Genomic DNA, 25,119 nt, shown 5'->3' on the forward strand with positions numbered 1-25,119 from the left:
GTACCAAGTCAGTGACAAAACATAAGACGATGAAGAGGATCCAACACTGTGCCAGTGATCCAAATGGCTCTAAAAGTAATGCTTGCAGGGCAGACGGCTGAAAGCAGAGACTGAATTTGTAGTTGCACAAATAATTACAGAGCCAAATGTTGTATTTTCTTTTCAAATCCTACCTGGAAAACTACCTTAAAAATCAGTAAATGATCGAGTCCTTCCTGAATTGCTGATCCCATTTGCTTCAGTAAGGTTTATCTAAATCTCCAGTGTACATTAAGATCTATGATACTCGTTATGTCGGTCCAACAGTTCTGTTTTGGGGATTTTGAAAAGAACAACAGAAAACTTTTTAGCACTCCAGTAAGTCAATGCAGAACATTATTTGTTAATGTTTTTCTCTTCCATTCTCCTCAGTCACATTTGCACCTGGGCAAGAGATAAAAATTTTATCAGTGACCTGGAGAAGACAACTGAGTGCATGCTTACCACCTCTGCAGAGATGACAGGCTGGGGGGCCAGTTGTTATCCCTGCTGCAAGGCTGCCGTTCATTGGGACCCTGCCAGGCTGAAAGAATAAGGAGCCTTATGGAACTCAACAAGGACAAATGCAAAGCTCTGCACCTGGGAAGGAAGGCTCCAGAACAACACAGGCTGGGGACCACGCGGCCAAATAAGACCTGGGTGGACAGTGAGCTGGGTGTGAGCCAGCAGTGTGCCCTAGCAGCAAAGGTGGCCAACAGCACCCTGGACCGTTCTGACAGGAGCATGGCCGTTACACCAAGTGAAGTGATTAACATCCTTCCTTTTCTCCACACTTGTGAGACCCAGTGTAGACAACTGCATCCAGTTTTGAGCATCCTGGTACACAAATAGGGAATAAACAAAAGGAGTTAGAGATGTGTGCATGCCTGCAAGGCAAGATCTTATCAGCATCAGAGAGATGTGACAGGCTGACTCCTCTTATGACTGGAGTGCTGGAACGGAAGGACACAGGCTCTTCAGGAAGGACAGGCAAGGCAGATGAGATCAGCTGGAGTCAATGACCAGCTGCAGTGCACGGAGCTCTGCCTGGGGATGTATGAGGAGCCAACTGAAAGTTTATGTGTTGTGATTAAAGGGAGAGCAGGGATAGGGGACGTTCCAGTGGGGGTCTGCTACAGGCCACCCAACCAGAAAGACCAAGTGGAGGAGGCCTTCTACAGACATATAGGAGCAGCATCACATTCACAAGCTCTGGTTTTCATGGGAACTTCAAGCACCCCAGTATCCGTTGGAGACACATCAAAATCAGGGCACAAGCAATCCAGGAGGCTCGGGAATGCACTGATGGTAACTTTTTTCTCCAACTGATAGAGGAACCAATGAGAAGAGGTGCTCTGCTGGACAAGGAGCTCCTGGGCAAACTCTAACACAAAAAGGAAGCCTACAGAGGACTATTGTGAAATTGTCCAAGCAGCCAGGGATCACATTAGAAAAGCCAAAACCCTGACAGAATTCAATCTGGCCAGATACGTTCAGGGTAACAAAAAAAGCTTCTGTAAGTGCCTCAGTGATAAAAGGGAGGCTAGGGTAAATGTAGGCCCTCTTCAGAAGGAACGGGAGATCAAGCACCAGGCACTGACAAAGAGCAAACAGTCCAACAGACTCTCTGTGCCAAAGGAAACAACAGGAGCTCTACAGATACTGTAGATAGTGCTTCGTATTAATGAGATTCAGTTTTGACTTCAATCATAAAACTGCCACTCGCCTTCCAAGAACAAAACTGAAATCACTGGGAAAAAGAAACTACAGTTTAGAATCTGAAATGTCTAGGCTGACAGCTTTAGTGAGGATGGTAAGAAGCCAGGAAGAGCTCTAATGAGAGGAAAAAAAGCAAAACTATTCCCTAAAGCACATTACGCATTTTAAATAACCTGAATTACGGGGCTGCCACTACTGCCCTGGAAAGATCAGTTGAACTAATATTTGTACAGATTCATTCTCTGCAATTACACAGAGCTGAATAAGATAACACAGCAGTAAATTGCAGGTAATGAAAATAACACCTAAGGGAAGAGTGGATGGCTGGGCTATTTCTTGCCCTCTCTCAACACACACAAACTCTGAACACAATGTTAGAAACAAAATCTATGTCCCAAAAGAGAGAGGCGAATTTAATAAACATGAATGATGGAGCACAAACACACAATAGCCTTTGGATATTTACGAGCTATGCTAAAATTGTGTTTAAAGTAGATTGATGAGAAGTGCCTTAATAGGAGCAAACTGGAAAGATAAAAAAGCCCAAAACCAACAAGCTGACCTGGAGACACACTACCTGCAATGCAGATGGATCCAGATGACAAATGACATGACTTTCAGGAAGTGTGCTTATTGAAAACACATTGCTGTCAGCCACAGGAAAGATCCAGCCCTAACAGTCAATCTGATTTCTCTTTATCAAAAATCATCTGATCTCAATCATTAAAACCATAAAATATATGCACAAACGAAACCAACCCATTAATGTACAAAGCAGCCGACCACAACAAACAGTAAGTCAAATAAGCAGAGTATTGTCTGGATAAGAAAACTGTGCTTACACATACAGTGCAGAATAAGAGTTCTGTGCTTGGACCTCAGAGGACCATGACAAATGTCCCATTCCACTATAGCACTGATAAAAGGCATCACCTAGAACAGACCTCTGTGATTCTGATGTGGAAAAGACTGAACAAATGCAACCAAGAGAAAACCCCCATAAGATAACTACTGGCTGCTTTCTCTCTTATACCTAGTCTGCAAAACATGGTTTTGTCCAGTTGGCAGCATACGGGACCGATTTTACATCAAACAGTATAACCTTCCAAGACACCCATAAAATGAGATTAACAAACAAGTCTTAACTTCTCTTGGAAAGAACTTTGTGATGCAAGAATGAAGCATTACAGGTACAGCAACTAAGTTAACACAATGCTGGCCTTCAAAATAATAGTCTAATTGTGAAGTGTTTAACAAACAAAACACTGATACCAACAATAGGTTCAATGTTGCAGGTGTTCCAAGAGGCTTCTCCCTGCAGCAGGCATGCAAACACAGGCACAAATAGGTAGATCAAATACCCTGCTGCTGAAAGAGATGATATCTGAGGTAATTCACTAATGCAGCAACTTATTAAGAGGTGCCACTGCTACCTATGTTTTTAGGACAGGATAGGAAAAAGATACAGTTGTATTTATTGGATCTTTAAAGAAACAATAAAATTAAGCTATCAATTTATTGAAATTGTGAAGGTGAAAGAAACTACCTAGTCTCTCTTGGCTGATTTAACAATCAAAAATGAAGAAAAATACAGTGAGAATTACAACTTGATAGGAAATGTTAGTGTAGTGAAACAGCCGAGATTCTTCTTCCTTTTTTACAGGTGGTTTTACAGTTTCTATGGAATACAGTTTCTAAGGGAAGACATGTCATTTCATGATAAATACTAACCTTGAAACAAAATATTTTGTCACTTTTCCCCCCACACATACTATCTTTATAATTCAATCTAGTACTCTTTTGGTGGAACTGAAGAAAACAGATTTTTCATTTTGGTTTGAGTTCATTTTCTGTAGTTACCTTCCACGCTGGCAGCAAATTCTGACAATCCCGGACAATCCTGGAAAATGAGTTTGTCAGATGCTGGTACCTGAGTACATGATGCGGATTTTCAAGACTGGTAAGATGTCGATGGCTGTCAAAAGCAACAAACATCATTTGGCCTAGATTTTGTACCCAGTAATGAAAACTAAGTCATTATTTCTAACAGCACTCTATGCAGATGAAGTATTCCATGCAGTCTGATCTACATACTCAGGCCCTGTATATCCCAAGCTATATTAATTCAAACTCATGAAAATGTTCCCACTAATTTCACATGGCATAAAAAGATGCATGTGTATAAACCCTTTCAGACTGGGACTTTTAATGATAAACTTCTGGGACAGAGAATTATTTTCAAAATGTGCATATACAGCGCCTGCACAAAAGAGACTCTTTTTTTCTGATGGAGTCTTCCAGGTATTAATACAATCTTCGAAAAGCATAGTAATAACAAGGTTGGGATGGTGACTTCCCTCCTCCCCCCCTTTTTTTTAATGATATGCAGGTATACACTCCTTTCTAAAACATGGTAATGTCTGAAGTATTCAAAGATAATTTCATGAGAACTTACACATTTCATCTTTTCTAATTTATCAGTTCCCTCTGAAAAGATGATCTTGCGAGTAAACAATCTGAAGAGCATTATTCTCCATTTCAGAACTAAGCTGCTCTCTGTCCTTTGCTTCTGTGTTCTGCCAAAGGTGGGTAAGTGAAATCTACTCTCAAGGATTGGGAAGTGGCAGGAAAACTTTATGACATGGTCAGAGGTTTTTTTGCAGCTGGGAAGCAAACAGCTATTGAAAAGCAGTGGCAGATAACCAACACTGGCTGTTTAGCCTGGAGAAGAGAAGGCTCTGGGGAGACCTCCCTGTGGCCTTTCAATACTTAAAGGGGGCTTATAAGAAAGATGGGGACAGACCTTTTAATAGGGCCTGTAGCAATAGGACAAGGGGTAATGGTTTTAAATTGGAAGAGGGTAGATTCTGAATAGATACAGGAAGAAATGTTTTACAGTCACAGTGGTGAGGAACTGGCACAGGTTGCCCAGAGAGGTGGCAGATGCCCCATGCCTAGGAGTGTTCAAGGTCAGGCTGGACAGGTTCTGAGCAACCTGCTCCAGTTGAACACATCCCTGCTCACTGCAAGTGGGCTGGACTAGGTGACCCTTAATAGTTCCTCCCAACCCCAAACTATTCTGTTAATCTGTCATAAACCTTTCACCCTTCTCTGTAGCAAGTAACTCGCTTTCAAAGATGTTGTTAAGTCCTGGTACTGTGTTGGAAGAAGGCAGTGTTGGACAGAAGGCAATAAAATTCTAACTACTATCAGGCAGAGTGCAATAGCTCTAGCACAGGGTAAAATTATCTCCATTATAAATAGTTCTCAGCGGGTGGAGGAGAAAAGTGTGCATTACTGTAAGGCACAGCAGCTTTCTGATATGTGAAGAGACTTTCTCCACACCTGTATGTAATCCCCAGCCAAGAAAGCTGAACTACTATATGCAGATTTCATCTTGTGTCAGTTTCCAACTTTCTCTAGTAAAAACAATTGTAGAGAGAAAACAAACACGAGGAGGGAGAAACAAAGTAAGGAGCAATACTGCAAAGATTCTCATGTCACAGGACATATCGGGAAAGGGAACAAATACTACTTTTTGACACATTTTAGGGGAAAAAAGTCCAACTTGTCCCATTAAACCCATATTTCTGCATTCTGACTGTACTTTATTTAACCCCAGATATGCTGGCATGCATTTTTGTGTTTCAAATGGAGAAAAAAAAAAGTCTTTTTAATAGTAAAATGCATTAACTACATTTATAAATACTTGGAGGGTTACAAGTAACAGTGTCAGCACTGTTATGCAACTTACCTCTTTTTGTTGTATACTAAGACGTGTACCTTGCATGAATTTTAATCATCTTTGACTTTCTTAAATCACCAATTTTAATTTATATACCTAGTTTAGTGTATCAGCTTCAAGTATTTCAAATAAATTAGCAAAACTAGAACATCAAATATTTGCTATAAATATTTGTTAACTGTACTTCTTGTTGACTACTCTGAGGCCTTTTTTGTTACATCTCGCAATCATGAGGCACCTTTTACCTATGGAAGCACACTAGAGGAAATGATATTAAGAAGTACAAACACGCCTGGGCTGTTCCTGTGCCACACAACAGGAAGATTTCAGCTATTAAGTCTTCTTCTTCTACCACCAGAATTGCAAAACAATATATACATGAAACAATACCTGTTCGCTCAGAAAACTACAACTGTTAATGGAAATCTACCGTGTGACCTTTTGACTCCATTTTTGATACTTCGTCACACAAAGATTTAGTTTTCAGGGTTGCAGCAGTCTTTCTTCGTGTAAGAAAGATTCCAGCAGCTAGAATTTTCTGTCCTGATATGAATCATGAACACACATGAAGCCACCTGGTGTGCAAAGTTTTAAGTTCAACTATAAAGCATTAGCTTTATATGTTTAGCCAGGAAATTTTTAAATATTCAAGCAGAATCTCATGGCAAATGAAGCACAGTTGAAGAAAGCTTAGTTGACAAGGGCATCAGTAGAAAGCTGTCTACACCACAAACTGAAAATTACGGGAAACTACAGAAGGTAGAGCATGTAAAATATAAGGGGGGGTTTACACCTTGGGATTTTCCCCAGTGCTTTCACGGATATACTGTATGTCCTCAATATTTCAGCAAGTAAGAGAACCAAATTATCCTGACAATGGGACCTTTAACTGATTAGAATTATCAATTAGTCTGGTTCTCTCAGACTGCCCCCAGTGAAGTTATTTAGTCTAATAATTACTCTGGATTGCTCTCTCAGCACTTTATAATATACTGTGTGGGGCTACAAAGAGCTATGTGAAAAGCCTTGCTGTAGTGATATATAAATGGAAAAATACAAAAAAGCATTTAATTACCAAGAAGTGTGATGCCTTGATAAAAGTAATACACTATCTGCTATGCCCAGCTTGAACTCTCAACAGGTAACTGGGCAAGACATTATTTCCTCATATTTAACTACATATATATAGGTATATGTATATATATATAAAACTGGGAGAGAATATCTGGAAAACTACTACCTTTTTCCGGACAGTTTGGAAAAGTATCATCTTTAACTGGTAGGACTCATGTTGGATTCTTTCAGCACTGGGCAGTTAATTGGTATAGCAATCCTTCCTTTCAAAACATAAGATTTTGCTCTACAACACCTATGGGACATGCAAGAATGTGTGCTGCTAGCAAGAAATCAGAACGGTGGGAAAGGCTGTGGCAGAGGAATCAGAAAACACACAGACTCACACTTTCAGAGAACTGGGATTTGATGTCCCTAAAAAGCTTTGGATTTCCATCTGAAAATCTTCTCTGCAGTGCACAGCTTATAGTTGGCACAGTCATCAAATTACTGGAAAATTAAGAGCTAATTATCGCAACCCAACTAATTCATATTTCTAGCTGCAACTATCTTTTCCAAACTACTGTTCTAGCCTTGAAAATATTCACATGAATAGCCTGTGTGGTACTGTCTGAGAGCCTCCATCGGTCCCCCATGCAAAGACATTTCAGACTCTACAACACCAATGTCACTGTATTTGAAGAAGACTTAAAATAGGGTCTGGTACATGCACACCACCTAATGCTTAGGGTTCTGATCCTGAGCAGACTAATACAAATTGCTGCTGAGCAATACATATTGCTATCTGAGCCTGCTCAAATGGCTAAGTATTTGCAAAATCAAAGCTTAAGTGAATTAGTGACCACCAAAAGAAAAGGCTGGTAACAAATGATTTTTATCTTTGTTTTCTAAACTGTTTGTCAAACATTCACCAGTTCCATCAAGCAATAACCCAAAAAAGGGGGAAAGATAAAAGATGCTTTTTTAAATTGTTTTTCGAAGTCCTAGGATGTGCGCAAATATTTTACGAGCAAAAAGAATAATCTTTTCTTTAAAATAAAGCATGCATGAGATAATTAGATTTAAAAAAGTATACTGAAGTTGGGGGGGAGGGGTGTCTTAAATTGGCAAGCAGGTTTTCTCTGTAACTGTAACAAACCATGCAATGGCATGAGATCAAGAAAAGATTTCAGCATATATCTAATCTTCTATTTTTTAAACTGTTCTTACCAAAGTTAAGCATTATTTTTGTCCTTCAGCATATGAAAATTGCTAACCAAATAGGGCACCATGTTTTACAAACCAAAGAGCTACAACACAAAACCACAAGCATTCTTCGCCAGTCATGTGCTACAGATTTTCAGTATAATTTGACCTCTCAAAGTAAAGGATAAAATACCAGCATGATATCGAAGAAAGTAATCAGCCTAATTCTCATTAAGATTGTGCCATTAATCCCTCTACAGAGTGTACTGAAAATTTAAGCTCAAATGATTTATTTCTAAATATCGGTAGAAATTACAGTTCTCTAGAACCAGATTATAATTATACAGGATTGCAAATTGTACGGGTTTAGTTCCTCGAAACAAAATGGATAGCAAAATCTGCAATTCTAATGACTGTTTTGAAGCTAAATACAGATACTGAGCACACTGCAGTTCATTTACCAATTAAGACAAAAACAGTTTCCCTTGTCTTTTGCTTCTCTTTTCTCCAAGATTCAGGCATATTATGAACCCACAGAAAGACAGAGATAAATTTATTGGCCAGAAATAACAAAGCAAAAATCTACTCTATACTTACTGCATAGAGTAGACAAACTCTCTTTTTTAAAACATAATTCAGACACAGAAAATTTGGTATCACTGGCTTTGTTTTTTTTCGGATCTTTATTCCCTTCTTGTTTTTAAAGAAAAGATGAAAGATAGTCCTACACTGAATTTCAACCTGTGGATTCAACCTGAGGAGCTCAAACAAACCTTCAGTACTCAATTATATTGTGAGAAGTACTGCTTCCTATGTCTTTACAACTTGACAAAAATAACTTCAAGATACAAAGAATAATCAGAATCTAGATTTTTGCAAATGTCACTTTCCATGTATTCCAAAAAAGTGCAAATGTTTTCCCACCCCAAGCGTTTGAATAACAAATTAAAACCATGTCTGTATGAAGCCACCTCCGTTTCTAATTTGAAAATCAGCACAGGCTTAGAGAGAAATCACTGATGAGAGCCACACGATTTGTAGCAGATTTGTTTAAGCATGACAAATAGATCCTGAGGTAATTCAAGATGCACAGGTCTTGGATTTTGTGCTATTTTTCAACAAAGAAAACAAGCATAAACTAATCTGCTCCAGTGTGTCATTTAAAAAGTCTACAGATAAACTACTGCTGGTTTTGTGTAACTAAAGAGATCAAAGATGAAGTAGATCAGATTAGCTACTAAAGAAAGAGCGTGTTGACAAGCAGTACAGAAAAGTTTTATCAGCATTTTTTGTGGATAAAAAAAGCACAGTAAAACATATAAATCTATTTACCCGGAAGGCTGTCCTAAGCTTGCGTTTAGCTTCTTGTAAAGTGAAGAATGGAAGAATGAGATTATGCTGGTTTTGACTGGGATAAGAGTTAATTTTCTTCATAGTAGGTAGCATGGGCTACATTTTTGTTAAGTGTTGAGCAGTGCTATCACAGAGTCAAGGCATTTTCTGCCTCTAACCCCACCCCACCAGTGAGCAGGCTGAGGTGCAAAAGAAGCTGGGAGGGGACACAGCTGGGACAGCTGCCCCCAACTGACCAAAGGGATGCTCCATACCACAGAATGCCATGCTCTTCCTTCCTCCTCCTCCATATAAAGCTGGTGAAAAAAGGAAGGAAGGGAGGGACACTGGGAGTGATGGTGTTTGTCTTCTCAAGTAACCATTACATTGAAGGAGCCCTGCTGTCCTGGAGATGACTGAACACCTGCCTGACCATGGGAAGTGGTGAAGGAATTCCTTGTTTTGCTTTGCTTGTGTGTGCCGCTTTTGCTTTACCTATTAAACTGTCTGTATCTCAACCCACAAGATTTCTCACTTTTACCCTTCTGATTCTCTCCCCCATCCCACCCAGGGGGGAGTGAGCAAGCAGCTGTGTGGGGCTTAGTTGCTGGCTGGGGTTAAACCTCAACAAAGATGTAAAGGTTTTTGTTGAACAAAGAGCTGTTCAGGTGCTGCGACATCAGAAGCAACCCATTACAGGAAAGGGCTTTTTACCTTCCTTTTCATATTCTTTTTAATATGTGTCTGAAGTTGCCACTTTAATTCTTCTAATTCACCTGCTAGAATGCCTGTTGGCAACAATTATAGCAAAATCAATCTCCACTGGGGACTGAAGAGCCACATACATACAGCCTTGAAAGCAGACATATTTCTAAGCCTGCTAGTTCTCTCCTATGAAACATTTTCAGTTAAAATGTGGGTAAAATGTGAATAGAAATACGCGATTATCAGACTGGTTGCTGTTTTTCTAGAACAGGAAGCAAATCATACCATGCAAGTGAAATTAAATTCAAAACATTCAGTTCTTTGACAAAGAGGCATTTCTGTCTCACATGAAACGTGTGTTAGCGCTGCATGTTGTGGAAAAGACAAAAAGCAGTGAACAGATGTATATCTGGAAGTTTCAGGAACAATTTTCATGTCCAAAGGGGTTCTGTAATAAAATTTGACCAGCGCATTCAAACTTCAAATTCCTTCACTGCCAATTCAGTATCTGTACAATGGGGGGGGGGGGGGTTGCCTTTCGCCTGGTTTCTTAAGGAAGAAAGATTTATACATTCGTAATGTCCATAATTTTTTTTCTTCAGTTGATTAATTTCAACTAAAAGCAAAGTCCAACAGCTTTCATGATGAAGGTGGTGGCTGGGTAGAGTCAAAGACCTTAAATGGCCTCTCTGTGGAGAGGAAGGTTTTAGACTTAGATCAGTATTATTAATGAGAATTCACGTAGGGAAACATGATGTACAAAAGCTATAGGAATTCTGGCTTCAAAAGCTGTAGGGATCCTAGGATCAATTATTACAAGGTATATGCAGAAGATCCCTTTCAACCCCAACACATGGTGAAGAAAGATTACCGGGTTCATTTTTTCTTGTCAATATAGGCATGGCTCTTATTTGGATTTCTTATAAGCAGACAAACAGAAATACAAAAGAAATTAAAAAGATAATCTGTTTTAGAGGCAAGAAGGGTGGAAGATAAAGCAAATACAATTCCTGCTACTGAAATTTTACCCTGGAAGAGCCACACTTCTGCTGTATGTGCAGTGTCCTCATCTGTAATACAGGGTAATATGCCTCTGCCTTTGGAGCATCTCCCAGAGCTCCACACAAAACACAGCATGTGAGGGTAAGACACAGGACCGGCAGTGCACTACAGCACCACACCAAGGCACACCCACACCACCGAGCTCAGGCCGCAGTCATACTTTATATAGCACTAGGAAAAGGAGACAACAGTAGGAATAATAAGCAAGCGCGTGTACTCTCAGAGAGGGGAAGCTGTATCAGACAAAGCTGGAGACCCCTTTTAACTGTATCAGATGTAATTAAACCACTTCTGGCACTGTGGGAAGCTGTTTCCAAATGCATTTGAGAAAGGCAGAAAGTATCATTTTAGCTATTGGACCATTAAAAAAAAAGAGTAAAAATAAGATCCCCCTTGGGGTCTAATCAACACTCATACACCAGCAGATGTTTTTCTACTCCTCTTAGATAACTACATATGGCTGTGGATCTTCCGGTTGCTTTATGGAACACCAATTGCCCACTGCACAAAAATTGATCAAGCATGCGATCACTGTTATTTGGACACTTTTCACAGCCCTAATATTTCAATGCACACCCATGACTTTGTGTTTATTGTGAATATAAGGTTACAAGGATGATCCACATTCACTTCATTCTGTCAGATGTAGAGAGCTCAATGTTCTTGCTCTTTCAGGACTTAGCCAAAACCATAACATGATGAGGAGGAGTTCAGCCCAAGAATTATGGAAAGCCAGCCCATAAGCACAAGCAAGCTAGAAATGTGTAAGACAGCACAGCTTCCTCTACATGACCCTTCAGAAGAGTTTATTATTCTGGGGTAGCACTGTACTGCTATCAGTGTACATGCTGCACCTTTATGTGCAGGAAACTGGGAGCATGCAGCATGCTTCACTGGACTGCCAACCCCACAACAGTGACTACAGCAGTGATCAGAGACTGCTCACCCACGTTGCTGAAGCCATGCGCGCTTGCAAACTATGCTGCTCTCCCCAGGGAACACATGCTCTCCCTGCTCCCAACTGCTGACAGAGGAACCTCTGCTTGCATCTGTAACCTGCTTTAGAAAGACTTTTGATGACAGCTCCTGGATGGGAGCACAGATCTAAAATCCTGCTCAAATATTTATCTGCTTTAGGATCATTAAAACATTTAATTTAAGAAAAGCTGGAAGATTATAAGGAAATACTGCCACTGACTTACTTACAAATTTAACTCAATTCATATTATGTCTGGGCACTCTCCCAGCAGCACATACACTATTCTCCCCAAAACCAACATCAGCCATTTGACAGAACACTGGACAGAGCACTACAGATCCAATTTCCAGATATAGAGGACTCATACAAAAAGGGAAAGAACCACAAAACCTGAATAAGTTTCCTGAAGTGCCACATATCACCACAATACAGAGGCAGGCATTTTGTGTTGCAAAAAGAAAACTGATGCTTTATTTCACAAAGTAATTAACCTAGGGAATTATTAATAGTAACTCAATCATTCTTAGGTACAGACCTGTTCTAATGGAGTGAAAATAAAAAATACAGAAACAATATCACAGACATGATGAAAAATTAGCAGCAAGATTAAATCATCAACAGCAAAGTGAAAAGCAAAACCATAAACATCATCTTTCTATTTACTATTTATTGCAATATAGAATCATAGAATCATAGAATAGTTAGGGTTGGAAAGGACCTTAAGATCATGAAGTTCCAACCCCCCTGTCATGGGCAGGGATGCCTCACACTAGACCATGTCACCCAAGGCTCTGTCCAACCTGGCCTTGAACGGTGCCAGGGATGGAACATTTATCACTTCTTTGGGCAACCTGTCCCAGTGCCTCACCAGCCTCACAGTAAAGAACTTCTTCCTTATATATAACTTGAACTTCCCCTGTTTAAGTTTAAACCCATATGCAGTCATGTTTGGCATTGTTAATCCAAGTCCACAGTAAATGCAATACTGCAGAGCTAGCCGTAAACTAAAACCCTGTGGGATGAATTTTCATCCCCAGTGCTAGAGAATTACGTTGAGGACTCCTCGCAATGTCAGTTGGGCATGCAATTCATTGTGCAACGCAGTGAAAACTTCAATGCCTCTAATGTATCCCACATTTTAATCAGAATAAGCTTTTTCAGTCGAGAATGAGCCATTCTTGCCAAAGAACACTTAAAACCTGCAACGTGTTACATGCAGTTTGTCGTTTTGACTAGACAGCACAACAGTCATTCTCCTCTCTTCTCTCTCCACCTAAGTATTTTCATCAGAAACTTCAGATTTTCAAAGAGGCTCACAATTAGGAAATACCATAAGCAGAGAATCAGAATGACCCTGAACACTCTTGAAAATCCAGCCACAGACTCTCTGCAAGGTTCCCTGTGTAGTCCCACATTCCATCTTTTGAAAGGCCTATACCAGCCTAATGTGAAAATACGGCAATTCTGCACATTTCTTAAATCTTCTGCTTCAAAATCTTTGTATTTTAATGGAATGTAACAATCAATAAGCTGGAAGTTTAGCAACTGAATACTCATTTCCAGTGAGCTGCTAGTTGCCTTACAGCCTCCTTCAGTTTTTGTTAACAGCTTATATTATTTGGTACTACTTCAGTGAAATGATGTCTTTCAGAAATTATAATTTATTATAAGTAAAATCAATTTTCTAAGCCCTAGTATCTTTCCGCCCAAGTCTAGAATTCACTGGATTATTTTGCCAGAAGTGCTGTAAGAGAATGCCAGTTCATCAAATCCAGGACTTGTAAACAAAATGACCTCCAGAGTTTCAGAAGAAAATTTTGGGGGTGGGAGGGACAGGACCAGCCCTCACCAACAAATAACCTGAAAGCCCAGGCACTCACCTAAGGTATCAGAAATGCCCTCCTAAGGTATGAAACACAGAGGGCAGAGACTTCATCACTTGAACTTGCATATCCCGCCTTCCAGGCTATGCAAATGTAATTTCACATTTTTTCCAATAAAATAATCTGCAAATCACTCTGATACAGAGTGCACAGGATTGGAAAACTTTTTGTCATCCCCGTACTACACAGAACAACCTCTACTGTGCCTCAGGCATATAGCATTAAATGAATAAATAACAGAAGGTGCCCAAGAATCAAACAGCAAGGAAAAAGGGAAGGCAGGCAGGAAGAAAAGGGAGAACCTTTCATTTCATTTAAATTTCTCCTGCACTGGTTTTTCTTGATCTTTAAAATCTGTGTGTGATATTCAAGCCCTGAAGAAGTAATTAACATTTTTTCAAGCTGGATCAATACTGCCAGGATACTACATCATATCATTCTTTGAAATAGCTAACATTTTAAAAGGCATCTTCCAGGATGCCTCAAACTTCTAGCAATGTCATGATCTTTCTGCACTGATATGATGGCCCAGTTTCTCTAGGTATTAACATAGTATTCCTTTACCAATGTATCTGGCATATCCAAGATGAATTATCCTAATATTCTGAAAAGCCAGAGCCTAGATTAGGTCTCTCATAGGTGGCTGGTGTTCTTAACACACAAAAATTAACATTCTTTGTTTAGACCTGATACTGAATTAAAAGTTTAGACCAGATAATAAATTTGTTTAGACCAGATAATAAATTAAAAGTTAAATCCACATTGTGAACTGTGCTATGACAGATACCCAGGCAGCTGAAAACATGCTAATACATATACTGGAAACAATTTAACTATGGTATTCTCTAATTCCTCACAGACTGAACTGCATTGCTCCTCAAAGGAGTAAATCACTCCTGCATTTTTGATGTGGTTGTACAGCTTTCAATACCTGTGAGCTGTGTCAGCTCATATGCAGCTCACCCAAGTGTCTCTCTACTGCACCGCAGTATGCAGCATGGACATACCACAGAGATCAAATACAGAAGGAAAGAATTTAACCAATTCAACACCAAGCAAAGCTATATGGTTCTTTGTGTTTCCATCTGTCACTAAGGCAAGAAACTCTGATGCTGTCATGATCCGCAGTGGCGCCCTCCAGCACAGTGCATGGGAACCTCCAGGGGAAGTTAAATCCAGTCACAAGTGGTGTTCCCCAGGTCTCAGGACTGGTGCCAGTTCTGTTTAATATCTTTGCCAGTGACCTGGATGGGGGGATCAAGTGCACCCTTAGTAAATTCACAGACGACACCAAGCTGGGCCGGCAGTGTTGATCTGCTGGAGGATAGGAAGGCTCCGCAGAGGGGTCTGAACAGGCTGGATCCTGTCTTTTACCAGACACAGTGTGGCCAGCAGGAGTAGGGAAGTGATCTTTCTCCTGTACTTGGCATTAGTGACACCACACCTTGAATCCTGCGTTCAGTTCTGGGCTCCTCACTGCAAGAGAGATACTGAGTTGCTGTACCAAGTCCAGAGAAAGGCAATGAAACTGGTGAAGGGCCTGGAGCACAAGTGTTACAAGGAACGGCTGAGGGAACTGGGGTTCTTTAGTCTGGACAACAGAAAGCTCATGGGGGACCTTACTGCCCTCTATAGCTACCTGAAAGGAAGATGAAGCAAGGTGAGAGTCGGTCTCTTCTCCCAAGTAACAAGTGATAGGACAAGAAGAAATGGCCTCAAATTGCTCCAGGGGAGATTTATACTGGATATCAAGAAAATTCTTTTCACTGAATGGGTTGTCAGGCACTGGAATAGGCTGCCCAGGAAAGTGGCTGAGTCACCATCCTTGGAGGTATTTAAAAGACCTCACATAGATGTGGCACTTAGTGACATGGTTTAGTGATGAACTTGGCAGCGAGTCTTACGTTACAGTTTGACTTGGTGATCTTAAAGGTCTTTTCCAATCCTTTATCATTCTATGATTCTATGATTGCATAGATTTAATGATATGCAATGTGCAGAGGCACCTGAACTCTGCCTTAAGGACAGGCAATAAAACAGCGCTAGTGTTATTCTAGGGCAAGCACAAAATCTGTCTCTCAAACCTTGTACTTCACTTTTTAAATCTGCAACAACATCCAGTGAACTGATTTAACATCCAGTAAAATGTTAAAAAAACAATACCTGGAAGAGTCAATTGTCAAAGTCTGTCTCACTGGTGAGAGACATCTTTAATATTATTTAACATTCCTCTACAGGTGCAGTGTCCCAAAACACACATTCTTTACCCATATAACTAGCTTAAAGTTTTAGGTAAGCATGTAATAGTTCACGCAATCCCTAGGTCTGCAAAAGATTGTTAATGGAAATTCACACTCCTGGCTTGAGTCTTAGGATTTATATCTGCCAAAAATAGTGGGATGCATTCCAAGGTACTGTAAGTGTCTTAGTCTCTCAGTTGCCACTCAACCTGACCTCAGCAGTAAGTCCAAGTCATTGTCTGAACAAGTTATCTATTCTTTAATTTCTATAATATATCAAATATTTTTTTCAAATTTACAGAAATAAAAATTGCAACATGGTGCTACATATTATTTTATTGTTGCTGTTGCTGTAGACAAGTGAAAATGCTGCCACAATAGCATCGATCAGCAATAACATGCTCTGGAAAAAACACAGACCAATTTTCCTTATGCTTCTTGCTGCAACACAGGTACCATTAATGGAAATACCATCTTTTAGCTTTTTTTATTTTGCTTTCAAACTGAGACCAAATTGAAAGACAAACCTGTTTTGATGGATGAAATGGATGAAATACTGATGTATCTCTATTTCACTTGCAGATACAGTTTCTAACTCAGTCATTACTTGAAGTTAATCAAGGAATTTCTTCATCTTGTAATTTTTCACCTGCAGGTAGTTAGAACTGTGATTACAATTAAAATTACCATTAAAAACTTCATGCTGTGGTTTCATTACCTGTGTCAAATGAGTTACATTAATTATGAATTATGATATTCACAAACTTGTCTTAGCACGCATCTCAACAGGAACCTTGAAGCTTCCACTGAAATCTGCAATCCCAGCCTTAATTTTGGTAAACATCTAAGAACTCAAGCTAAAACTCCATGAAAGAATAACTCGGGCACTTGTATTGTCAGAGAGCAAGGTAAGTATGTCACCCACAAACAAAGTGCGTTTGCACATTCATACTAATGTATTACAGACTGCTTGCCATTACTTGCTCGGCTAAAACATGAGCTCAGAGAAAGTCGTGGAACCAATCCAATTCCTTTTCAAGTCATTAGAAACGCTTCTGTGGCACCTCTTTGTGACTGCTTCCTGCAAGAAACCACACATCTGTGTTGCAGAGGACGGTGTTAGATGCTACAGTATCCCTACCTCGAGGGAAGTAGTCTCACTACTACAAGGGTGGTAGTCTGACTGCACAGAATCAGCATCCAAGATCTGCAAAGTTCTTGTACTAGCAGAAGCAGTTACTATCATTTGCTGTATAAGGCACTGCTGCATTTCCCCAAAGGAAGCGGCTTGAATTTAGGGCACTTTTTCCCTTTCAGAGTAAATAATAGATAAATACATAACCTCACAACTTACTAGCAATCCAAAAAAAGCAAAGCTGTATTTTATGTTCTTGTTAATGTAAAGGAAGAAAATATAAATACATCTAGCAAACAATTTAGGTACAAAGCAAACCGAGTATTTAAAGACAAATATCACAAAGCTACACAATGTAGACCTAAACAGAAATTACTCCATAGATGACCCACAATACACCCACAGTTACTGAACTGGTATAAAACAAAAAAGCTACATTACCATCAAGTATTAGATAAAATGAGCTGGTGCAAAACAACTACAGCAGAAAAAAAAAGTTTCATTTTTTTATTATGTGTACCAAAATAATTACTCCAATCTTTCCACCTCCCACAGTTACCTTTGCACACAATAAACCCTTCTCTGGGAGCACATTTTCATATCTATTTAAGCACTACCCCTTTAATTCCAATTTTCTTAAGAACGGGATAGTCAAAAGATGCTGATGACCACGTCTGTTAACAAAAGTGAAAGCAACAAGTATGCCAACAATCATCCTGATCTTTTTTGCTTGTACCTCTCTTTTGCATTTGTCTTCTAAACTGAAAATTCTTCAGACTGAAGACTCTGTTGCTGTACACCTCCATACTATTAGCATTATACAAACGGTAACAGAGCCCAGAGAGGTGTTACGTTCTCAGCTGAGAGTCTTCAGAACTTGCAGGTATTGTCCTGCCACTACATAATGTTAAAAGAGATTTTAAAACTGTGAGAGAACAGTCCTTCTGTTCCCCCCCCAACCACATTTTCATTACACAGACTATGACCAAGAAGGGGATCCCCTAATTCCAGTTACTGGCCTTCACATATGACAGTAGCAAAACTCCAGCAATGAGATAGAAAATAAACATTCATTTTAACATCCACGCTTAATCTTTTAATAATCTGTGCAAAAAAAAAAGAAAAAAAACTCAATAATCTCAAAAATAAATGTCAAAAAATGGCAAAACTATTTTAGTAATACAATGAGAAGCTGGAATTATTCAAAAGTTACAAACACTAAAATACAAATTAAATAGCAAACATTTACAGAGGAGGTATCTTCTGCAGGCACCATATAGCTGCTAAACTAGAATTCTGTTTTCATGAAAATGAATTATGAAGGAAAGAGAAAAGAAAAAAAAAAAGGCACGGAGAACAAGATGTAGGGACAAACAGCAAAAAGAAATCTGTTCATAAAGAGAAAGAGCAGAAAAGCATGAATTAGAAAATAAGTCATTAGTGTGAGGGAATGAGGAACAAGGTGGAAGTGTGAAAAGAATCCAGCTCTCTACTATGGCAATTTTTAGTTACTAACAAAAAGTACCACCTTCCAGAAATGCTGCTGCTTGGATGTTTAAATGGATGGCGCTTTATGTAAATGTCCAAAAACCCTAAGGCGTAAGAGTCAAAACCGCCCAACTCCGGGAACTGCAAGAGACGACATAACATTTCATATCCGCTTTCCAGCTGTGATCTAAATCTGGCACAGATGGCTTGTAAATGATTGTCATGCCAGAAGCCTGAAAATGACTGTCGCTATCACAAACCCACTGGCCAATTATGAAATAAATAACTTTTAGTCTCGATCTGGATGTTGATACGGCAAAAGTGGTCGGGGGCAACAATACCCTAGGGCAGTTAGGGAAGCCATTTATCTGTTGCAAGGCCCACAGTGCGCCCTGCAAGAAGTGGCAAAGACCCTTCAGCCCCTTACTTAAATCCACCCTTGGCACACTGCAAAGCACAGACCAACTAGGTTTTACTCCCAGCACTGAGGCTGATCTCCCTTGAGCCTTGTCCCATTTCCGTTCAAGCCAATTCCCTACAACTTCCACAGGTCTCTATTTCTCTCGCTGGTAAAACTGAAGTGATAGGTTATTTTCCTCGCCTTTCTTTTCCGCCTGGTTAACTTAGGCTATCAGCTTCAGGGTAGCAATTGCCTCTGACAATGTGCTTGTACAGCTCCCTAACAATAATGCTGGGCAAAACAGGACTTTGATCTCACCTGGAGTCTCTATGCACTAGAGCAGTAGTGCCCTGTATAAGAGCGCAGACCCCCATTAAGGGAAAGCTCTAACTTAAATGTTTTAAAAGCACATGACTAGGCTAATTTTATACATCATAATAACCTGAGACAAGATAGCCTAATTTAGAGGAGACGCATGCTCTCTGTACCCTTTTCCTCAGAAAAAGCAGCTCTCATAAATTATCCATGCCATTCCCCACAGCAGGCAGCTGAGAGCGAGCCTGTCTGCACTGTGATGCACTCAGTCACAAACTGCACCTTGCAGCAGGGTGAGCACTCTACTATCACTGTTACCTTTAAAATGTTGAGGCATAAGGATAGATAATACCCCAATAACTCAAATAAATGCATGGAAGTGAGTGTGGGACACCCCTGGTCTTCAAGGCTGGTCCTGTTTCACAACTTCTTTACACATCACACTTTTTGAAATCTTACCTGCTCTAACTGCCATGATTCATGAATTTACAACACCGATGCGCTCCACAATTTTCATGCAACTGTAATCCTTCACTTTGCAAGTAAATAACTAGTGACTCTTTATAGCTGCAATATCTAAGCACAGCCTTAAAACTTCAGAGCAAGTTCATGAAAGCTACAAAAATTAAGCATAATAAAAAATGTCACAAAATAAGGCATATTATTACCATCATCATGTACATATCAAGATATATTATGCCACTGCAAAATGCATGCTGTGTAATCTGCTTTATACAGAGCCCTTTGCACAAAGTGCCTGACCCCCTGTGGCACCGTTCATGGGGTCCTCTTGGGCTATGGAAGGTTTTTCCCGCACAAACCAAGTCTCAGTAGAATTCCAGAAGCTTCACAAAGAACTCTGGGGACTTGCAGCAAACTCATTTCTCTGTGGACTGTGCTTTTCAGCTGACAGTCTTCATATATTTCTCATTAAACAGGTGAGATTGTTTTGCAAATGCTGCTTTTTAAGTTATAGTATTAAGATTTATTGTTAAAGAAACAAGTGAAAATATAAGAAGTCATAATAATAAATAATAACAGGGACTGGGACCTTACTGTGACTGATATTTTTATCTTAGCAAGCAAGAGTCATCTAACTATAGTTATGCAGTATGAGGAATGTGTTCACTTACTCCAGGCAGACTAGCATAAAATAAAAATGAGTATGTTAATTTCAGAAATTCTACCAATTAAAATGAGTTCAGGAAAAGGATAGGAAAACAAAGTGTACTTTTGAAAAAAAACAACAACAAACTCCTGTGAATCTGTAATGATTCCAAGATATTTCTGCTATTTTCTACTGGAAACTGCTAAAGGATACCAAAGGAAAACAGTACTGTGCTTGAGAACTTAATTCCTCAAGAAGTTACATCTTGCTTTTAAGTGCCATCAGGAGCCACCTCTTAAGGGCTGGGAGCAGCTACATGAACTGCAACTGACTTTTTACTGGAGTCTAAACTATTTTGATTCTTAGTAATAAAGGACAGAAATATTGTTTTAAATGGATTAAGTTTTAAGAATAATTCCTAGCTCATTTTATTTGGTGTGTAGGCTTGTGGAAGTGCTTAATCATATATTCGACGTTCTATCTATGCAGTTTCATGAAAATAAATGCCATATATTTATTTCTAAAAAACTTTTGATTGTATTTCATAATATTAGTGAACTCAAATCCCCTCACCCTATGACTATTAGCGTTTCAAAAGCAGAATATATAAGAGAAGACATTAAGAGCAAAATGCCAAAATAGCAAACTCACAAATAGTATGACTCTTTTATCCACCTCAGTATAAAAAGCTAGCACTAACACTGAAAGAATTGCCTTCTGTTTTTTGCTAATTCACCCAAAACATTCTCAGCATCTTGAAAGTGGAAGTATAATCTAGGTTGGACAGATCCTTGGGTGACATGGTTTAGTGGGAGGTGTCCCTGTCCATGGCAGGGAGGTTGGAACTAGATGATCTTAAGGTCCTTTCCAACCCTGACTATTCTATGATTCTATGATTTTGTGAGCTTTGGACATGCAGGTGGATTGCTTAATGAGTTGTGCACAACACACACAGAACTGATTCCCTCTGTCTCCTTTCACTTGTAAAGAAAAACATGACATTCTACTGAAGAAAAAATACCACACTTTTCTGCTTGAATTAATTCAGGTATACAGCTGCATGTACAACCGAATGCCAGGAGGAACAATACAGGTTTGAGTCTTGCTAACATTTTAAAGTCCATGCCAAAGTTGAAAGCGCTTTGCCAAGCTCGGAGAAAGGCTCGCAGTATTTTCTACCATACTGTACATCAGTGAGGCTCAGGATATGTCACATATGTCTTTACAGACTTCAGCATGCCCAAGAGCCTGTGCCCTGTCCCCCACACTAGCAGCAGAGAAATTGCTAGCTGTCACATGCCACCCAGGCCATAAAGAAGGTGGAAGAGCAGATGAACTATCCCGAGGGGTGCACATCAGGCCTCTCCCTCTCATAGTGTTTCACTCGTACAAAACGGTTCTCTGACCTAATTTGCTAATGCAGTGTTTTCATGTGGAATCTCAGCCACATGTGCACTCAGAAACTATCGCTTTCTGTGTAAACACGCTCAGGAGATCCTGGAAGATGCTTTAAACAAGCAAGCTCAATGAGATTTGCAATGCTATACTGCTAACTCAGGAAGTAGCTCTGAAGAATCAAAAATAAGCCAACTTCTTAAGAGAACTCTATTTTAGAAGCCTAGACAAAGACTTTCAGAGCAGAAGCGTGGTTTGTTTGCCTTTTGGTCTAGGGCAGTCCTCAGCAATTCGATATGGTTAACATTCAATAGCATATTAGAAAAGATATAAGCATTATCAGATCTGTGTTTCTCTGAAAATCTACTGTTTTGCCTCCCTTTGCTTATCTGAACTGCACTAAGCAGGAACTGAAGAGATGCTTTATTTCCTTCTTCAAGGCCACAGCTACAAAACTGCTCAGCAAACTTTTGGCACTGGCCTCTGAAGAGCCTCATGTACAGCGGGAGAACAGAGAAACAGTTCCTCTGCTGCTGGGAAGAGCCACGAACAGCTGTTCTTGTGGTATTTTTGCCATTATTACAGGGCTTCAAAATTACATCAGAATGCATCCGCTACTCATTTTTGAAGCCTTATTGCCAATTTGTTACATCTTATAAAGCACATGGTCTGAAGCAGCTTTTGGACAGAGCCGCAATATTCTCAGGTTCATTGCAATCAATTTCTTTCTTTCTGATTCTTCTATTGATTAGAACTATCAATCATGCACACAGATTGAAGCAGCAGACTTCCATTTGTGCGTCTATCAGGTCGGGGTTTTTTCTGTGTATTAAGGAGTGATTTATTTGTGTTTAGGTTGCACTTATTGTGGCATATGGTCGCTATAAATATTGTCATTTAGAACAGGGCAAACTACAACTGAGCTGTTTAAACATCTGTCTTTGTTTTAAAGCACACTCTGGAAATATTTTTTATTTCATGAGTGTTTACAAAATAAAAGAAGGAAAATATTTACATTACTGTATCTACCTTATTTACAACCAGCCAAATGAAACAAACACGCTGCTTATCCAGAGCACCTTTTTAAACGCCTGTGATTCCTTTCTGCGACGATTCAGTTTGGAAAAGATACTTTCATGAAGACTAAGAAGCCTCAGAACCCTAATGCCACTCTGAAAAGCAAATGCAGAAATGGGTTTATTCCTGCTTCGGAGCCCAGCCCAGCCCAGCCCGCCCGGAGCTAGACCTGCTTTGGCTCGCTTTCCCCTCGCACCGGCGACCCAGAAACGAGCTGTTCTCATCTTCCACCAGCAAACGCTCCCGCTCCAGAGCCGGGCGCTGTGGTAGGCACGGAAGGGCACGCAGGAGCCGCTCCAGCACCGCCGGGCCGGGGGCCAGCCCGTACCGCCGCACGTCCCGGGGCCGGCTCCCGCTCCCCGCCGCCGCTGACGCACGGGGCTCCCGGGCAGCAGCAGCCGCCGCGCGGCGGCTCCCGTAGCTTATGGCAACGGCGGAGCCAATGGCAGCCGGCCGCCGGGCGCTGCCATGGCGATCCCGCTCCGCGCCATGGCGGCACCAACGGACCCGGGAGCTCCGCGCCGCGAGGAAGCGGGAGCAGCGCCCGCGCGCTGCTCGGCTCGCCCTGCGCAGCTTCACTCTCGGCGGAGCCCAGCGGAACGCGCAGCGGGCGCTGAGCCGGCAGCGCACGGCGGGGCCGGGGTCTCCGCAGACGAGGGTCGAGGCCGCCACCGACCATGCAGCGCCCCGCCTGCTGCCGCCTGGCCCACCCGGGAGGGGGTCACTACGGGCGGAAGCGCGGAGGATTGCTCTCCCTCTCTCCGCGGGCCTGACAGCTCCCCCCAGAAACTAGCGCTTTAACTTCGCGGAGCGGGACCGCCCGAAGTTGGGAAGCGACACCGGGCCTCCTCCGAGAGCAGCCGCCAGCCGGCAGGCATGGGGCTGGCCCACGACCCGCTCCTCACCGCCTCTACTCAGCGCCCCGGGCATGGTCCGGACCCTCGGCTCCGCCGCCGGAGCCAGATCTGCTCTGGGCTGGGTTCCGGCAGCCATCCCCCGAAGCCGCCGGGGGGCAGCGACTCCAATCCAGGAGCAGCTCCGGTCCCTCTGGCCGCTCTCACAGCCCGGCGGGGGGTCCCCCCTACCTGTAAGGGATCCAGTCCGCCTGGTGCCTTGAAGTCATCTCTCCGCGGCGACGCTGCCCGGAGCCGAGGAGAGGGACGCGGCCGCTGCTGCCCGAGTCGGAACCCGCCACAGCGCGGGCAGCATCCTCCGTCCGGGGCGGGGGCGGACGGCGCGCCGGTTATCCCGGCAGCGGCCGCAGAAACATCCTCCCAGCTCCCAGCTGCGGGCCGGGCTGCATGGGGAGGGGGGCGGCCAGGGGCAGCGGGAGGCGGCTCCCAGCCTTTCCTCCCTGCCCGGAGCGGCGGCTGGGTCGGGCGCAGGAGCGGGGAAGGAGGGGTGGGAGGTGGGCGGAGGAAGGGCCAGCGGCGGGCAGGGAAAGGCAGGGCAAGGCAGGGCAGCAGCCCTCGTCCCCGCTGCCGCTACCCGCCCGCCCCCCCGCTGCTGCCGCCGCCGCCGCCGCCGCGCGGAGGCATCGCCCGGGCGAGGCGGGCCGGGACGAGCAGAGCAGAACCGGCCCCCGCGTCGAGCCCGCCCCTGCCCGTCAGCCGCGCCGCAACTGACTCACGGCCGGCGCCCGCCCCGCCACTGGGCATGTGCGGGGCATCCCTCCGCGCGGGCAGCGGGCGTGCGGCCCTGGCAGCCGGCTGAGGCGGAAAAGGTGCGAGGAGGAAGCATCCTGCGCCCAGGCGCTTCTCCGGCAGCCCTACTGGCAAAGTCTGTCAGTTTCAGCAGCTCGACCCAAAATGGCTGAGGAGCCACGGCACGGGGTCTGCTTGTAAAATCTTAACGCGGCCCTTAGGGGAAAAGCGGTGATTTCTGTTCGCTGGTGCCGGACAGGCGCCTCGCAGTTGATGCAGAGCCGCAGGGACATGGTGTCTGCCGCCCACCTCAGCTGGGACCAGCATGGCTGTGAGCGCCGGCATGGTGGGAGGCTGGGGCTGGCTGCCCAAAGCACGGTCACGGCTCCCTGAGACCCCCGCCTGTCGCTACACAAGTGTCCTACAGGCTGTTAGACCAGCTCTGCTCCAGCCTTACAGCCAGAGCAGAAATAAAGTCCATTTAAACTATTGTAAATCCTCCTCGTCCCCTTAATCTGTGTCAGACTATACGCTTACAGAAACAATTCCTGACTTTGTGGAAAAAACTCTCTGAAGAAAGAAGGAATAAGTGAAAGATGAAGATGGATGAAATATA

The 25,119-nt window shown here is 42.2% G+C and overlaps 1 protein-coding gene across 7 annotated transcripts in view; it reads right to left on the minus strand.

Annotated features, from left to right (window-relative positions):
- TUB (TUB bipartite transcription factor) overlaps positions 1–25,119 on the minus strand; it is a 160,833-nt gene that overhangs the window by 45,286 nt on the left and 90,428 nt on the right. The window contains exon 1 of one of the 7 annotated variants that reach the window (XM_061462985.1): positions 23,946–24,377. The exons of the other annotated variants lie outside the window; for them this stretch is intronic. Within the exon in view, the coding sequence (XP_061318969.1) occupies positions 23,946–23,983 (38 nt within the window). The 5' untranslated portion in view covers positions 23,984–24,377. Of the gene's footprint in view, positions 1–23,945; positions 24,378–25,119 lie in introns of those variants that run through there. 7 annotated transcript variants of the gene reach the window in all.

Source organism: Pezoporus flaviventris, unplaced genomic scaffold, assembly GCF_033815535.1.
Source record: "Pezoporus flaviventris isolate CSIRO_AGI_PZ_B2104156 unplaced genomic scaffold, CSIRO_AGI_Pfla_v1 ptg000036l, whole genome shotgun sequence".
Lineage (NCBI taxonomy): Eukaryota > Metazoa > Chordata > Aves > Psittaciformes > Psittacidae > Pezoporus > Pezoporus flaviventris.